This window comes from Anabrus simplex, chromosome 5, assembly GCF_040414725.1.
Source record: "Anabrus simplex isolate iqAnaSimp1 chromosome 5, ASM4041472v1, whole genome shotgun sequence".
Lineage (NCBI taxonomy): Eukaryota > Metazoa > Arthropoda > Insecta > Orthoptera > Tettigoniidae > Anabrus > Anabrus simplex.
Window position 1 is genome coordinate 19386256 of NC_090269.1, and position 16332 is coordinate 19402587.

Consider the following 16332-nt stretch of genomic DNA (forward strand, 5'->3'; position numbering starts at 1 on the left):
CTCCCAATATGATCTCTTCGAAGGAACGGTATTGTATCCAGATAAAATGAAAATTGCAATGAAAACTTTCATTTCTTGCCGAGTAATATTACGGGGAAGGACAGTTCAAAAAGGTGGCATATTTGTTAAAAAGATACATTTCAACAAGAAAACCACAATGCAGTGCCAATTTTATGTGAAAATTTTACTCTGTGTAATTAAAAATGGTTAAATTAAAACATATAACTTATAGCCTACACTATTATGCATTGCTAGGTTGATAAAAATAATGAAATTAACGGAAAGGAACATCAGAACTATAACAATTATAGGCTGAGTTGTGCCGGGCAGAAAGACAGCACTTCCGCCCAGCATGCCAGGTAAGTACCACCAAACTTCTGCATCAAATGAAAGGACACAAATCATCACCAAGACATACCTTAGCTAAGCCTCATACACATAAGCTCCTTGAGAAAAATATAGCACAGCAGGGTCCATATAAATAACTACAGAAGTAAAACAAGAATTACTTCAAACATGCAGCCATTACTGACTTCTTTTTATGTAGCTATACCATACAAACGAGCACAATATACACAGGTCACTAGGAAAGTTTTGCAAATGTGAGTGAACGCTTTAGACCTTTTCAAAATAATATCCAACACACTCAATACACTTCTCCATAAGTCGAAACCAGTCACTAAACCAACTCTGCCACGTTTCTTTGGTTACATTTTCACACTCTTGATCCCATGCTGCCAGAAGCTCCTTGTCGGATGAAAAACCCTGCCCTTTCAGCTTCATCTTCACTTCTGGAAAGAGTGCAAAGTCACATCAGGACTGTATGGAGGGTGATCAAGCACAGTCAACCCTGATCTGGCAAGAAAATCCATGTTAAATTAGCACGATGTGCTAGAGCATTGTCGTGATGCAAGAGCCAAGTGTTGAGCCGTGACATTGGACGGAGCTGCTTGAGAGCCTGGATGACCTGAGGCAGACAAGTCTCACTGTACCACATCGCAGTAACTGTCCTTTGTGTTTCTAGCACAACCCGTGTCAGGATGCTCCGTTTAGTGAAGAATACTGCAATCATCCTTTTCTTCACTGACCTTGACTTTCGCAGTCACAGGAGTACCCTCACCTTCAAACAGCCACACCTTGTTCTGGGAATTTGTTGGGACATCGTATTAATAAAGCCAAGATTTGTCACCTGTAACGATGCTATTGACGTCACGCGAAGTCCCATTTTCAAACGGTTTTAGCATTTTTCGGCACCATTTCACTCGTGTTTGTTCCTCTGAAAGTGAATGGGGCACCCAAAGGGAACAAACCTTTCTAACAAGGAGAAGGTGGTGTAAAATTGAATGAATAGCTGGTACAGGGATGTGGAGGGTCTCTTCTACCTGCCGATATGTCAACCGCCTCTCTTGCTGCAATATTTTCCTCACAGCTTCAATGCTTTCCTCAGTCAAAGATTCAGACGGTCGCCCAGAACGAGAATCGTCTTCAACCCCAAAATTTCCCCTCTGGAAATCTTTGTACCAGCGGAAAATTGTTGTTTGATGTGGACAGTCTTTCCCCAGAACAGGAGTCATTTCCTCCAGGCAAGGGTCAACAGTTAATCCACGAGCAAAATTGTAGCGGATAATTGCGCGATATTCACATTTAGACCACACTGACATCTTAACTTGCTTTCAATCCCACTGCTTGGTAACAACTGGTGTGAAGGTTGCATCTTGCTGTCTTCTAGACCGATTTTCACCCCTCTTTTCATCCCTCAACATAACAGGGGTGTCCAGCCAACCGTTTTTGCGTATTGCAAAACTTTCCTAGTTCCCTTTGTACTAAAACAAACCACGTAAGATGTTAGGCGGGACTTCTCTGAACACGACAATATCGTAATAAACAATAAAGTGTGCGCAGTTTCAATAATAAGAGTCCAAGAAGACGGTCTTAAAATGACAGCTGTTTTGAGAGTGTATTAAGATTTCAATTCCATATGGTACAACACGTGAAAAAGTTTACGTCCAGTTGTAACACAACGTTTTAATGTGTATACAAGAAATAATTTTAAGACATTCAGCAATTTAACAGATTGTAAATGTATTTATACAGAGACTAACTAAAGATATTGTATTTTAAATATTAGAATAAGATTTTAAAGTTTCAAACTCAATAAATAGTCATATTAATTTCAATAAGACGATGTAATATATAAACACTTTATGGATACGTTTGTTAATGGCAAACTATAAGTGTAAGTTCTAGAACAATGTTATCAATTTAACCTTGTAAGAATATTTATAGCTGAAGATGTTCAAAATATGAACGAAACATGTCCTATGTTTTAACAATTAAGCAATAAAATAACGATGAGATCCTAATTTTATAACTGCTTTTAATGTACTGAATAGGTGGAAATCAAAGTTTTATTGTTCTCCTTTTAACAGACTTTCAATACAAAAAAAATGAGGATAGTTTTTTCTTTTTGCTATTTGCTTTACATTCACCGACATGACGATGGGACGGCAATGGCCTAGGAATGGGAAGGAAGCGGCCGTGGCCTTAATTAAGGTACAGCCCCAGCATTTGCCAGGTGTGAAAATGGGAAACCATGGAAAACCATCTTCAGGGCTGCCGACAGTGGGCTTCGAACCCACTATTTCCTGGATGCGAGCTCACAGCTACGCGGCCCCAACCGCATGGCCAACTCGCCCAGTGAGGATAGTCTCCATCAATGTTTTGGTGTTACATGATGATGAACGAGCAGTAGGACACAGAAGTTCAAAATACTCTTATGTCTTGTTCGTGACAATAACACTAAAATAGTTCAATTTTGCAGTTAATGTTTACCTGTCTGATATTATTGTTAATGCACTGGGTCAATGAAACAGAATGAATAGTCAAATTCAGAGTTAAAACCGTATAACTCAGGGTTAAAGTTTAATCCACATTGATGAAACCTACCCTGAGAGGTATAAAATGAAATTTGATCATATTGATTTTTTTTGTTATATTCCCCGCCTGGCTGCTCATTCCTGTCACCCAGTTGGCGAAAATTTCTGGTCAGAACACTGTACACCTATTATAGAAAGTAAGCTATCTAATGGATCCGAGCTCAAAGCTAAATGTGACGCATGGCAGAAAGTTTGTAGCGAATTCAATGTGCATACTGACATTAGCCAACATACGATTTGGTTAAGTTCGGCATAGATATCAAGGATAATTTAATAAAAAACCACCTATTCAATACTTTCCACGTTTAATGTGGTTATTATCTACATGATTTTATGTAGACTTATTTGGTCAGGTACATGTTTCACCCATTATTTTGGGCATCTTCAGCCTGTAAACAACCTTTAGGTCAAGGTTTGGGACCTTTTTAACCAATATAAACATACCAATATATACACTATATACAACATATACATTATATACAATATATACAAACATAAGTCAATACAGTAAAGTTTTTTGGTCCTAATCTATCTAATATGGAAAATGTCCAAAACTAAAATGGATCTTCTTTTCGGTGAAGAGGATTGCATATCGGGGTTTATGTGACCCCTATATCATATTAAGTTCTTGACGTATCGTGTCTGGTGACAGGATGTGTCGTCAACAATAAGTGGAGATTTGAACTGATTGTAGGTTGGTCAAGATTGAAAATATAAATTTAAATTAAATGTGTTTCTAACTTGTCAGTTCTATTCTGGTTAACTTAAAATGTTCAAAACTAAAAATAAAATGAAACGGATCTTCTTTTTTCTTGAGAAGGGGTGATATTAAAACTGGAGCAAGTTTGACCCACGATTTTCATTTTCATGTTCTTGACGTAACTAATATTTAAATGTGTTGTCGTGCACAAGTGGAGATTCAAAAGCCGATTGTTGTAGGTAGACTGGTCAAAAACGTTGTGAATGAAACTGTTAGCGTCTTGACTTTGGGTCTCATGTAACGTCAAGGAATTGACAAGAGTACAATATTTAGCTGTTTCATAGTTTTAGGCTGCTGCTTAATTGGGAAGAAACATCCTAGACACTTGATACAGTCTTGTGTGAAAATTGTTCCTGTTGATGTGTTGCTTGGTCTTTGGGAGGGATCTTAAGAATATCTGTAATGAAGTAGAAAAATAATTTTGAATTAAAAATTTTTGAGCACGCGTTGTGATAAAATGTATTAAATTAACACCTCTTAACTGTAAAATGACTTACTTGTTCAGTTAATACTAGATGGATCTGTCTGTTCCGGCAGCGCCTGTCTTATCACCATTTCTACTCCTGGTGTTGTACTGGTGCGGTAATGGAGGGGCGGGGCATGGAGGGAGAGTGGGGGTAGGCTGGTCTATGGGCGTGTGTGCTGTTGCTGGAGGGGAGTTTCTAGAAGCAATATGGGCGGGTTTAACTTTTGGCATGATGGATGAAGCATCTGAGTGTGGAGATTTAAATAATTGAGGGATTTTGTTTTGATCTGAATTCACGATATTAATTAATCTAGGTGTTAATTCGTACAAAGGATTTTTAATTTCATTGACGTCATTGAGATTTTCATTTTTCTTGTAGGTTTGGTCTAAAAAGATGTGTAGGTTTTCCAGTTCATTCATTAATTTCCCTTTACCTATGCTTCTAATGATGGTAAGATCTTTCTCTATGGATGTAAAGTGATGGCCCGTTTCTCTCATGCCCTCCATGCCCCGCCCCTCCATTACCGCACCAGTACAACACCAGGAGTAGAAATGGTGATAAGACAGGCGCTGCCGGAACAGACAGATCCATCTAGTATTAACTGAACAAGTAAGTCATTTTACAGTTAAGAGGTGTTAATGTAATACATTTTATCACAACGCGTGCTCAAAAATTTTTAATTCAAAATTATTTTTCTACTTCATTACAGATATTCTTAAGATCCCTCCCAAAGACCAAGCAACACATCAACGGGAACAATTTTCACACAAGACTGTATCAAGTGTCTAGGATGTTTCTTCCCAATTAAGCAGCAGCCTAAAACTATGAAACAGCTAAATATTGTACTCTTGTCAATTCCTTGACGTTACATGAGACCCAAAGTCAAGACGCTAACAGTTTCATTCACAACGTTTTTGACCAGTCTACCTACAACAATCGGCTTTTGAATCTCCACTTGTGCACGACAACACATTTAAATATTAGTTACGTCAAGAACATGAAAATGAAAATCGTGGGTCAAACAAGCTCCAGTTTTAATATCACCCCTTCTCAAGAAAAAAGAAGATCCGTTTCATTTTATTTTTAGTTTTGAACATTTTAAGTTAACCAGAATAGAACTGCCAAGTTAAAAACACATTTAATTTAAATTTATATTTTCAATCTTGACCAACCTACAATCAGTTCAAATCTCCACTTATTGTTGACGACACATCCTGTCACCAGACACGATACGTCAAGAACTTAATATGATATAGGGGTCACATAAACCCCGATATGCAATCCTCTTCACCGAAAAGAAGATCCATTTTAGTTTTGGACATTTTCCATATTAGATAGATTAGGACCAAAAAACTTTACTGTATTGACTTATGTTTGTATATATTGTATATAATGTATATGTTGTATATAGTGTATATATTGGTATGTTTATATTGGTTAAAAAGGTCCCAAACCTTGACCTAAAGGTTGTTTACAGGCTGAAGATGCCCAAAATAATGGGTGAAACATGTACCTGACCAAATAAGTCTACATAAAATCATGTAGATAATAACCACATTAAACGTGGAAAGTATTGAATAGGTGGTTTTTTATTAAATTATCCTTGATATCTATGCCTAACGTCATCTTCAATACGGAACAATAATGAGAGTTGTTACTTGTAAATTGGTTAAGTTCACCGTTAAATTATTTTAACAGGCAGTTAAATGTTAACTGAGGTTGAATAAACCGGGCCTTTGTTGTAACTGGAGCTTCCACCCAGATCCTTCCAATTTCTATATGGTGTAATAACGGTTTTGTTCTAATAGTCAAGAGAATAAAATATTTAAACCTTGAAAACATATATGAATATACTTCATATGGAGCATAAATTCATTTAATAATTCTTTTCAGATTACTGCTTTATGAAGTTATTTGTGAAGGCATGTCCTGATGAAGTATCTTATGAGAAATATACCATAATATGCCAAAAGCAGTCTCTGTAAATCCCAAACATAAACAAAATACTGTGTAATGAGCAGGTAAATAAATAAATAATGGCGTGTGGCCTCCGAAGAGGCCTGGTGCAGGTCTTTCGAGTTGACGCCGTATAGGCGGCCTGCCCTACCTATGATGATTTCTAATGATGAAGACGGGACACACACTCAGCCCCTGAACCATCAGAATTAACCAATTAAGGTTAAAATCCCCGACCCGGTCAGGAAACAAACGTGGGACCCCCCAGACCAAAAGCTATCATGGTAACCATTTAGCCATGGAGCCGGATAATGAGCAGGAAATCTTATTACCATAAGTATAATGGAAGCCTAATAAATGTGTACAACTCTAGAAACAGTTTGTCATTCCATTTCAATACAAACAATTCCTGCATACTAGACCATACTGCAAACGATCCTCTGGCTGCATATCTTCCAGATGTGGCATAAGCTGATATACTGCATAGTAATTATCATCTTTTTTTCCATATGTATTGTCTACGATTGTAATATCATTTATGCAATGTCTGATTCTATCCAGTCCACCGGCTTTTAATACAACTCGAAGTCCAAGATGAGCAATGCCTATAGAATGTAACAGTTCAAGTCCCCCATGGCACTCCCACTGATGATACTCTGTCCAAGATTCCTTTCTGCACATTTCACTGCAGTATAATGCTTCAGTACATTCATGACACCTGTAACAAATGAATAAGCAAGTAGTAGTAGTAGTAGTAGTAGTAGTAGTAGTAGTAGTAGTAGTAGTAGTAGTAGTAGAAGCAGCAGCAGCAGCAGCAATTAGTACTTACGGTATTGCTGCAAAAATTGCCTTGACACAGTGATGACAATGTTTCCCATATTGATCAGGCAGCACAACAAAGGCAAATGGTTTCTCAACAAAGAGTATGTCACCCATTTGAATATCTCTATTTGCAATTACATGCCTTCCTTTTTCTTCATTAACTCTGAAACCCCAAAAAATCATTAGTTTTAAAAAATGCAACGAGGATCCTTTTCTAATGTTATCAGCACAAGTTACATTCAGTCAAAGAAATACATGAAGATCAGAGATTTATTAGGTAAGAATGCATTACATTTACCCTAAACGTTTGGTATAACCTTTGCTGGTGAACGACAGAAGAAGAATTGCTACCTACATTATTTACACTGTTGTGTGTCTGGACAATGCGAGGGAAATAGAGGGGGGGTGTAAAGAGAATGGGAAACAGGAGCAGTTATCTGATGTTAGGACCAGCTACTTGCTAGTGACGGATGCAGGGTAAAGTTCAAGGACTCTAAATATTATCAATGATGGACCTGGGTATGAAAGAGAAGCAGAAGATCAGTGCTGGACGATTAGTAGGTCTGAACAGCCAATGTGTTAGTACTCTTGCACTTAAGCTGACAAATAATGTTAGTTGAGGTGCAACTTGTATGAAGTAGGACTTGCTGGTGTTCCTGGTGTCTGGTGGGGTACTTGGGATGGGATATTTATGTGTGATGTGGGGAATGATATGCTTTAAGGGCTGATTTACTACTGGAAATCAGCATGGCAGGTAGTTATAAAAGTGTGCTAAGTTTAGATGTTTGGGAAACTTGGAACTTAAATTTCTTGAATGCTCAGTTTGAAGATCAATAATGAAGGAGGAGAACTCTGGATCGATAAGATCAAAGTAAGATTTTTACTGTAAATGACACATTCTTCATGAGTAGAATAAATATGTCTGTTTAACATTTTGATATGTAAAACCATTTTGATGTTTATCACACTGTCAAAGTCATGAAATGTTTACCCCCATCTTCAACCAGGTTTTTTTTCTTTTACTATTTGCTTTACGTCACACCGACACAGATAGGTCTTATGGCATGAAAAGGAACCGGCTGTGGCCTTAATTAAGGTACAGCCCCAGCATTTGCCTGGTGTGAAAATGGGAAACCATGGAAAACCATCTTCAGGGCTGCCGACAGTAGGGTTCAAACCCACTATCACCTGAATGGCAAGCTCACAGCTGTGCACCCCTAACCGCACGACAAACTTGCTCGGTAACCAGGGGTTCCAAAGTTGGTGAAAGTACAGGGAAGCACCCGCTTTAACATCATATAACTGCTCCAATATAAAATCTCTCCCCACTCATGAGCTAATCCTTTGCACTCATGAAGATTATACAGAATTTATTAAATCAATACAATTCTGTTTGCTAGTAGTTTTTACGTCATACTAACATGTAGAAGGTTCTTGGCGATGCAAGGATGGGGAAGGTAGTGGCCGTGGCCTTAATTAAGGTACAGCCCCGGCATTTGCCTGGTGTGAAGGGAAACCATCATCAGGACTGTCGACAGAGGGATTTGAACTACCATCTCCCAAATGCGAGTCCAAATACCAACTAGCTAAGTTCAGTACAATGTTTTGATCTATGTGTGAGCTAACAACAGCATTCTTACCTAGCAAGTTGTTGTTCTCTATCTGTTTCCTTAATACAGTTCAGTTCTTGTTAACTTTTGTTAAATTAAAGATGTACAATAATTTCCTAAGGACCAACTGTTCTTATCAAACTGATATTTTAACACTTTGAAGATGAGCGCCGTGCGCCGTATGTCAATGGTAATGTTCCACGGAGGACGAGCGACGTACGCTGTTGAGTTCTAGTGCTTATATAACCGCTTCCACGTACTTCAAACATTAGCAGAGTGCTGGAACACATTCTGCAATGCTTTTAGTTCATTCAAAAAGTACCAGGTAGCAGCATATCATCAGAACCTAATTCTATTATGATACTAAGTTGCTACTACCGAAGAAGCTTCATAGCCACAGGGTCTCGCGCGGCTGACAACTAAAGCCAATTTCCATAATTAATCTTGTTACGGGGATACCCGTGGAATGCAGAGGTGAAAGAAGCTGCCGGATGAAAGAGGCGCTTCCCGCCTCCTGCTACACTTCCATACACTACACTAGATGTTGTTCGAGTGGCCCAGAGACAAGAAAATCAGCAGTTTTATACCCTCGTGGAAGATTCAAGCCACACCCTCTTTCTTTATTAGTCCGTCTTGAAAATACACTCAAAGTTGAAGAAATACATGTTTGGTCAAAAATTAATTACAGAAATTCTGGATTGGCTTAATTCAAAACCGGCGGAAAGAAAAGATTAATATTGCCAACCCACAAAGGAAAGAATGAAATTTAGTAAGTAGAAAACTTATGAATACAAAATTTCTTCGAAAGGTTTCTTAACTTCGCACCAGGGTGCATAATCATAGTTTTTTAGTAGACACCTATAAGAGAATGTCCACACTTCTTGATCAATGGAAAACAAAACAAGTTGAACTCCACACAGTATCAACAACTTCGTAATCACAAAATTTACTGTAGTGACATGTTCTGAGAAACTAATGAGTTGATCCAGTTTTGTAAAGTTCAGAGTTTCTCCTGTAGAGGAGTACTTATTAGCGCAATATTTAAACTTGTGGCGTAGAGGTGTACCTCCCGGTACAAATCTATTTTTTTCATTTCTCAATGATTAGTATATATGTTGTGTTTTATAAATGTATCATGGTGTGTGTGAATACATACCTTTTCATGTTTTTAATATGCACTGTGAAAATTAAAAAAATCATCGTCATCATTTTGCAGTTCCAGTTTCCCGGGTACTGTTGGCGAGCCTCTTCCATTCTGTCTTATTGATACATGTTCTGTTGGTAATGATGTCCTCCAGTGTCCTTCCCCGATCTGCAATGTCCATCTTTATGATGTCCATTAAGTGGGTTCTTGGCCTTCCCACCATCCGTTTCCCTGCCACATGTCTTTCCAAGTTAACATATGCTGATTCTTGTTGGCTCAATCCTCATTACATGCCCAAACCACCTCAGTCTGGACATGCTGACCCGATCTAACAATGATGTAACAATCCCAGCTTCCGTCCTAACCACATCATTCCTTAACTTGTCCAGCTTGGTTTTTTGAATTGTGGACCTAAGGAACATCATCTCAGATGCCTTCAACCTTGATGAGTCTTTCTTAGTGAGGGTGAAGGTTTCAATACCATAGGTTAGGATTGGTATGAAGTATTGATTGAACAACATCAGCTTTGATTTTGTTAGTACTTTGGGATCCCAGAGGTGTGTTCATACTTGCTGGTAAAACTGAGAGCTCTTCTGCACTCTATTTGCCACCTCCTTTGTGGCTAGTGTATCTTGAGATATTACACTGCCGAGATATGTTAAGATTTTCACACTTTCTAGTGGATGGTTTCCTAGCATGATGTTCGCTGGTCGTCCCCCTCTCTGTTTATTGCCATCACTACTGTTTTGAGTTCACATATTTTTAGATTGAACTCCTGGAACTTAACCTTCCATTCATTGAGTCTCGAATGTATTTGTTCCTCATTTTCTCTCCAGATCATGACATCATCAGCGAAGGTTGAAAGTAGAAAAAAAGGTTTCTTAAAATTTATTTATAAAACAAAACAAACCAACAACATGCATATTTTCAACTGAGGAAAGGGCACGAAGATCGGTGCACCTGAAGAAGTACTGGGTGGACTGCAAAGCCCGAACAATCCCTTCAAAGAGACCTGAATGATGGACTGACTAAAGTGATCCTATGTGGTCATAAAAGAAGAAGAAGAAGAGTTAGTGGTTTTGCTCCAATTTTGAAAAACAAGGCATGCATGCGCAGCTTAAATGTTGCTGTATCCAAAATAGGTTTGTGATTGTAAGTAGGGTTACCAGTTATTTTTGTATAAAAATGGGAAAATGCACTAAAATGCTCAGTCCACAGTGTAAGATCTAACTTCATCTGCTCAGTCTTCAATGTGTTAAAGACCAACAGAGAGGGAGATTAATTCCACATTTATTATTATTATATTTTTTACAATTTTGCTTTACGTCGCACCGACACACATAGGAGTCTCTGAAATGGAGCACCTACTTCTAAAGCATTTACAATCATCATATTCTGTCTGTAAACCAGAATCATATTCATAATGTGGTAGCTTAAGATAAGAAATGATTCTGAGATAACAAAGAATATAAAATAGAAAAAGTCTTGCTAATGACATCTAGTCCTCAATAATTGATTCCGATTCAGAAAAACATATTTAAGAAGAAAACTTTTTTCAGAATAACTTCTAGCAGAGATCCTCACTTTTACTGGTAGGTAGGTTTATTGGAATCATCAACACAGAACCACTGGGAACAAAAGGAACAGACATAATTAACATTACAGATGACTAACTTGAGATCAAGGGCTGCTGATGCATAGGCAAATTTCTCATTCTCTCCATATGATGGTGATGGAATTTCAAACTGAGCTCCTGGTGTTGGAACGCCATCAGTACGACCAGTTTGTAGCTGGGAAATAGCTTCATGGAGCACCTTCTCTATATCGAATTCCAAAGAAGCTGAAAAATAGAAAGAAAAAGAACCTAAGAATGTATCTTTATTTACATTAAGATATTTATCAAACTAACGCCCTACTGAAGCTGAAAAATTGTACCTTATTTTGAATGAATCTTAAAGTAAACATTTAACACAAAGATACAACTGAAAATTTAACAAATTCAACTAAATAAATATGGTGAATGGTAAGATTTACAGTAATAACAATGTGCATCACTACTGCTTTACATTATGTTTATTTCTGTTTATGTAAATTCATGATTACCTCCTTCCTTAATAATAATAATAATAATTTATTTAACGCGCACAATGTGCAAAGAATTACTATATAAAACATTAGTCTTCGTTGCAAAATTTGACCAGTGATTCTGATCGCTGTTTACAATTTAAAACATGGTACCTAGTACAGTGTGCATCACATCTTAAACATACACAGTTCAAACCTGGTTCATGATAACGCTTTGTATTACACAGTTTATAATGGAACCCATGATCGGAGAACCTTGTCAGCAGGTGTCGCAGTTCATATCCATCTTGAACCCACTCGCGATTTAGCATGGCATCGGTAGAGTAGAAATCTTCCCAGATGTCAGCCTTCTTCGATCGTAGGTCTCGAAGCAGATGTATATAGGGTGTTGTTGCTGGAAGCAACAACTGTAACCTTAGCTCTTCCACATAAAATCCCTCTCTGGATAGCTCATACACGAGCCGGGAAGGAGAATATTTGGAGAGGCACAGAGCCCGTTTCAAGTAGATTGCCTTCAACTTCTCGATTTTATCTAACTGTTTCATACTCAAATGTTCCCAAATGTTTTCCAAGCCATATGTTGCTATAGGGCTGATTTTTAGATGAAAGAGTTTTATGGCCGTTTCTAAAGACAAGTTTCTCAGGTGCTTAATGTCAGATATTGCTTTCATAGATGCATTTAGACGGTCTATGAGATGGAGGGTGAAAACATTACCTTGGGTTTGAAAAATTACACCCAAGTATTTAAAATGCTTTACGGACTTTTCTTGGTCTTCATAATAGAAGATTCCATGAGGTCCCCCTCTTCTAAACGTCATGAACACTGTTTTTTCTACATTCAGTTTGAGCTCATTTTTCTTTATCCAGCCTACTATTTGGTTGAATGATTCCTGGAGTTCCTTCTCTGACGTTGATGTTAAGACCATATCATCAGCGTACATTAATAGTTTGACGCTTTCCTGGTTTACCAAATCTACTATGTCTGCTGTCGCAATGATGAATAATAATGGACTTAACAGGTCTCCCTGTAATACCCCGGTTGTTTGTTCCGAAATAATAGATTTGGTAATGCCATCATCTACTTCTACTGAATTGTTGAGCAGTAAGTTCCTAATCAGCGGTATAAGGTAGTTCGTACTACCAATGAAACTCTCCACTTTTTCTAACAGTATGGTTCTGCTTATGGTGTCAAAAGCTTTCGAATAATCTATAAAGATGGCATGCAATTTACCCCCTGGTTTCTTTAAGGCTTCTTCTATGTCATTCTGGAGACAGCGGATAGCTAAAGTCGTTGATTTCCCTTTTCTAAATCCGAATTGCGACTCCGGTAGGTTATTTTCCACCAGTTTAATGAGACGTTTACCCACTAATGAAGTTAAAGTCTTTAGTAGAGTACACTCTAGCGCTATTCCTCTATATGAGTTGGGATCTGCGGTATCACCTTTGCCTTTATATAGCATTTTAATAGTAGATTTTCTCCAGTTGTCTGGTATCCTACCTTGCCGCAAACATTCATTCATTAGGCGAGTGATGAATTCATCCAATTTTGGGAGAGCAGCTTTAAGATGTTCATTAAAAATGTGATCTGGGCCACATGCCTTGTTATCTTTAGGTGCTGTAATAGTTGATACAACCTCATTAATTGAAAATTCGTCAATTTCAGGGATTATTTGAAAAACTGGCACGAAATAATTAGTAGGTCGTGTGTCTCTCTCTTGAAGCACTGCACTCAAGTGCTTTTCCCAAACTTCCATTGGTAAGTTCCTGGAGAACTTCGGTTGTCTAGGCTTCAGAGCCAGGTAAGGATCTAGACTGGCACGTTCTATAAGTTTCTTTTCTTCTTCCTCTCTATAATGATTTTTGGCTTCTTTTAGTAGTAGTTTGTATGCTCTCCTTTTACTGGCATATATTTCAAGGAATTCCTTTGTTTTCTCTTTTCGGGCTGTATGTAATGCTTCCAGCACATCTCTACGACATTTATAGCATTCATTGGTGAACCAGGGTTGAGATTTGAGATTTCCTGACCACAGGTATTGTTGGTAGAGTAGCATTCTGGAGCAATAATCTCAGTTGATGAGAAAACTGGCTGGAAATATACACAAACACACGGCTTGGTTCGAACTACTAAAACGTTCGTAGATCTGTATTATACACTAAATGGTGAGAACTGATCAGTGAACAGACATGCAATGCCTCCTTTGGGCCTCCCTACTGGAGGTTTTTCTGCCATGACGAATGTTGAATAATGTCTACTAGTTTGCCACGCATGCGTTAAAAATGTTTCCACTAGGATTATTACATCAAATTCCTGTATCATCTCTTCTAGTGTGTTTGTCATGCTCGGGTACAATGCTCTCAACCAAATCCCGATAAGGACGACGTTTTGCCTACATCAAAGATTAAGCTACTATTATGGAATATTGAAGGACTGCTGAGCATTACCTCCTTCCTTAAATCAGTTTTTATTTACAATAACTTCATTACAAACAAGTGTAGGCCTAATTGAGAAATGAACTGAACATCCCAACAGCCCAAACACAATTTTATGCTATAATATTATCTACATGACGAATTCTGTCCTAAAGAGAAATTTCTTGCTATGATCATTCATTACTAGAGCCCACATTTTAATGCTATAATGGGCTATATTAGAATACAAACTTACTAAAGCGAGTGGGAAATTTCTTCAAGTCTGACAACAGGTCTAGAATGATATTTGGATAAACATTAGGGTTATGGCCTGTCACTCACTACATAATTTTGCATTCTAATTAATACTGTAAGTAAATTTGGGTTCTACTAATCAGTATAATTTAAAATCCATTTCTTTACACATTCATTATTTCAACAGAAACCAACTAAATCCATGACTGGTTCTGAAATTTCTTCTTTTATTTTTACAATCTGCTTTACAAGTGATTATTTTCATTTTGACCGTTTCTTTCATATGGATACGGGACATACCGGTAACTTCACCACCATAGACCAGGACCTTCAAATCTTAAAGATCATCAACAAAGGTAGTCTAATGACTGAATTTGAAAGCACCTACATCCTTTTAGACCAACACTTCAATAAAAATAAAAATCTAAATGACACCGCAGAAACAAAGAGCCCAGTCACAGAACAAATTCCTAACTTATTGTCATCTCTAAACATAAACAATAACAATTTTTTTTAAATCTTCAACTATAAATCCAACAATAACCCGACTCACTCCCTGCCAACAATGACACACCCTTACAATACGAGAAGCAGAAATAAAGCAACTGTTCAGACCACCTCACACAAGCAACACAACAGGACCTCCTCGTAACGTCTAAAGGGTAAGTTTCAAGAACATTAAATCTACTAACTAATAAACCATCCTAATATAGCACTCACACACTTTTTTGTTTTATTCCACAGACTTTAATGCACCCACCAGCTACACACTACATCCAGAAACCAGTGAACTGCTCTTCAATCCACACTGAATAACTTCCAAAAGCTCCAACAAAACAACATACAAAAAGTTCATATGGTTATGTAATAATCTGTTATCTAACAAAACTTGATCAAATTCTCTAACAGATTTCTTGCCATCCACTTTAAGGCACCCCACCTTAAACTGATACTCATTCTTCTAGAAGTGAGGTTGACTACAAAATATTTAGACCTTCCCAAAAACAAACATATAAGCTGAACGTGTTTAATGTCCTACAAATATAAAAAGAAATATTTAAATGCTATGACTTCAATAGACTACAATACCATATCAGTATCAGCATTATCTCCATTTGACAGGACATGAGTAAGAGATCCCATTGAAACTTCAAGACAAGATCGAAGAGTTCAGATCCAAAACGTAACATAAGTTTGTATACATTAGTGTAAATTGTGTAAAAAATAGTTTTTAAGAATAGTTCTAGCACAACTTAATCTCCAATAAGTTGTAAAAATGTACAGATGGTTTCAACCCATGTATCATGCCATTCTCATTACTAACTCATGAATGTTGACAATTAATATTATCTCCATTAAATGTGAACAAGATTTGGACGTCACATTAGTACAGTACTTTAAATCATGGATGGCTTGATCACTCTATTGCAATTGTTATGTAAGTAATATTTACTATGATTAATCCTAATATAGCATCCACTCAGAGCTCTGACTTGGTGATAGAATTCATGGCTGATGATGCCTGCAATGCCAGCGAGACATGTACCATACTCAAACTTAATGTAATGACATTGTTATAGTCATAAAGACTTAACTAGTATTGAATAGGTGGTTTCAATAAATTAATTGTTTAACATTTAATAATCTGCTTTACGTCGCACCGACAAAGATAGGTCTTATGGAATGGCAAAGGGCTAGGAGTGCTAAGGAAGCAACCGTGGCCTTAATTAAGGTACAGCCCCAGCATTTGTCAGGTGTGAAAATGGGAAACCAGGGAAAACCATCTTCAGGGCTCCTGACAGTGGGGTTCGAAACCACTATCTCCCGAATTCAAGCTGATGCTTATGTGGCCAAAACTGCACAGCCACTTGCTCGGTAAATTCATTTT

At 37.6% G+C, this 16332-nt stretch overlaps 1 protein-coding gene across 5 annotated transcripts in view; it reads right to left on the reverse strand.

The window, feature by feature from the left end:
• Positions 1-16332, reverse strand: part of LOC136873679 (SET and MYND domain-containing protein 4) — an 85639-nt gene that overhangs the window by 51933 nt on the left and 17374 nt on the right. For all 5 annotated transcript variants that reach the window (XM_067146794.2, XM_067146792.2, XM_067146790.2 and 2 more), the window contains 3 exons: positions 11370-11535; positions 6949-7104; positions 6537-6837 (listed from right to left, as the gene is read on the reverse strand). In XM_067146794.2, the coding sequence (XP_067002895.2) occupies positions 6537-6837; positions 6949-7104; positions 11370-11535 (623 nt within the window). The remainder of the gene's footprint in view (positions 1-6536; positions 6838-6948; positions 7105-11369; positions 11536-16332) is intronic.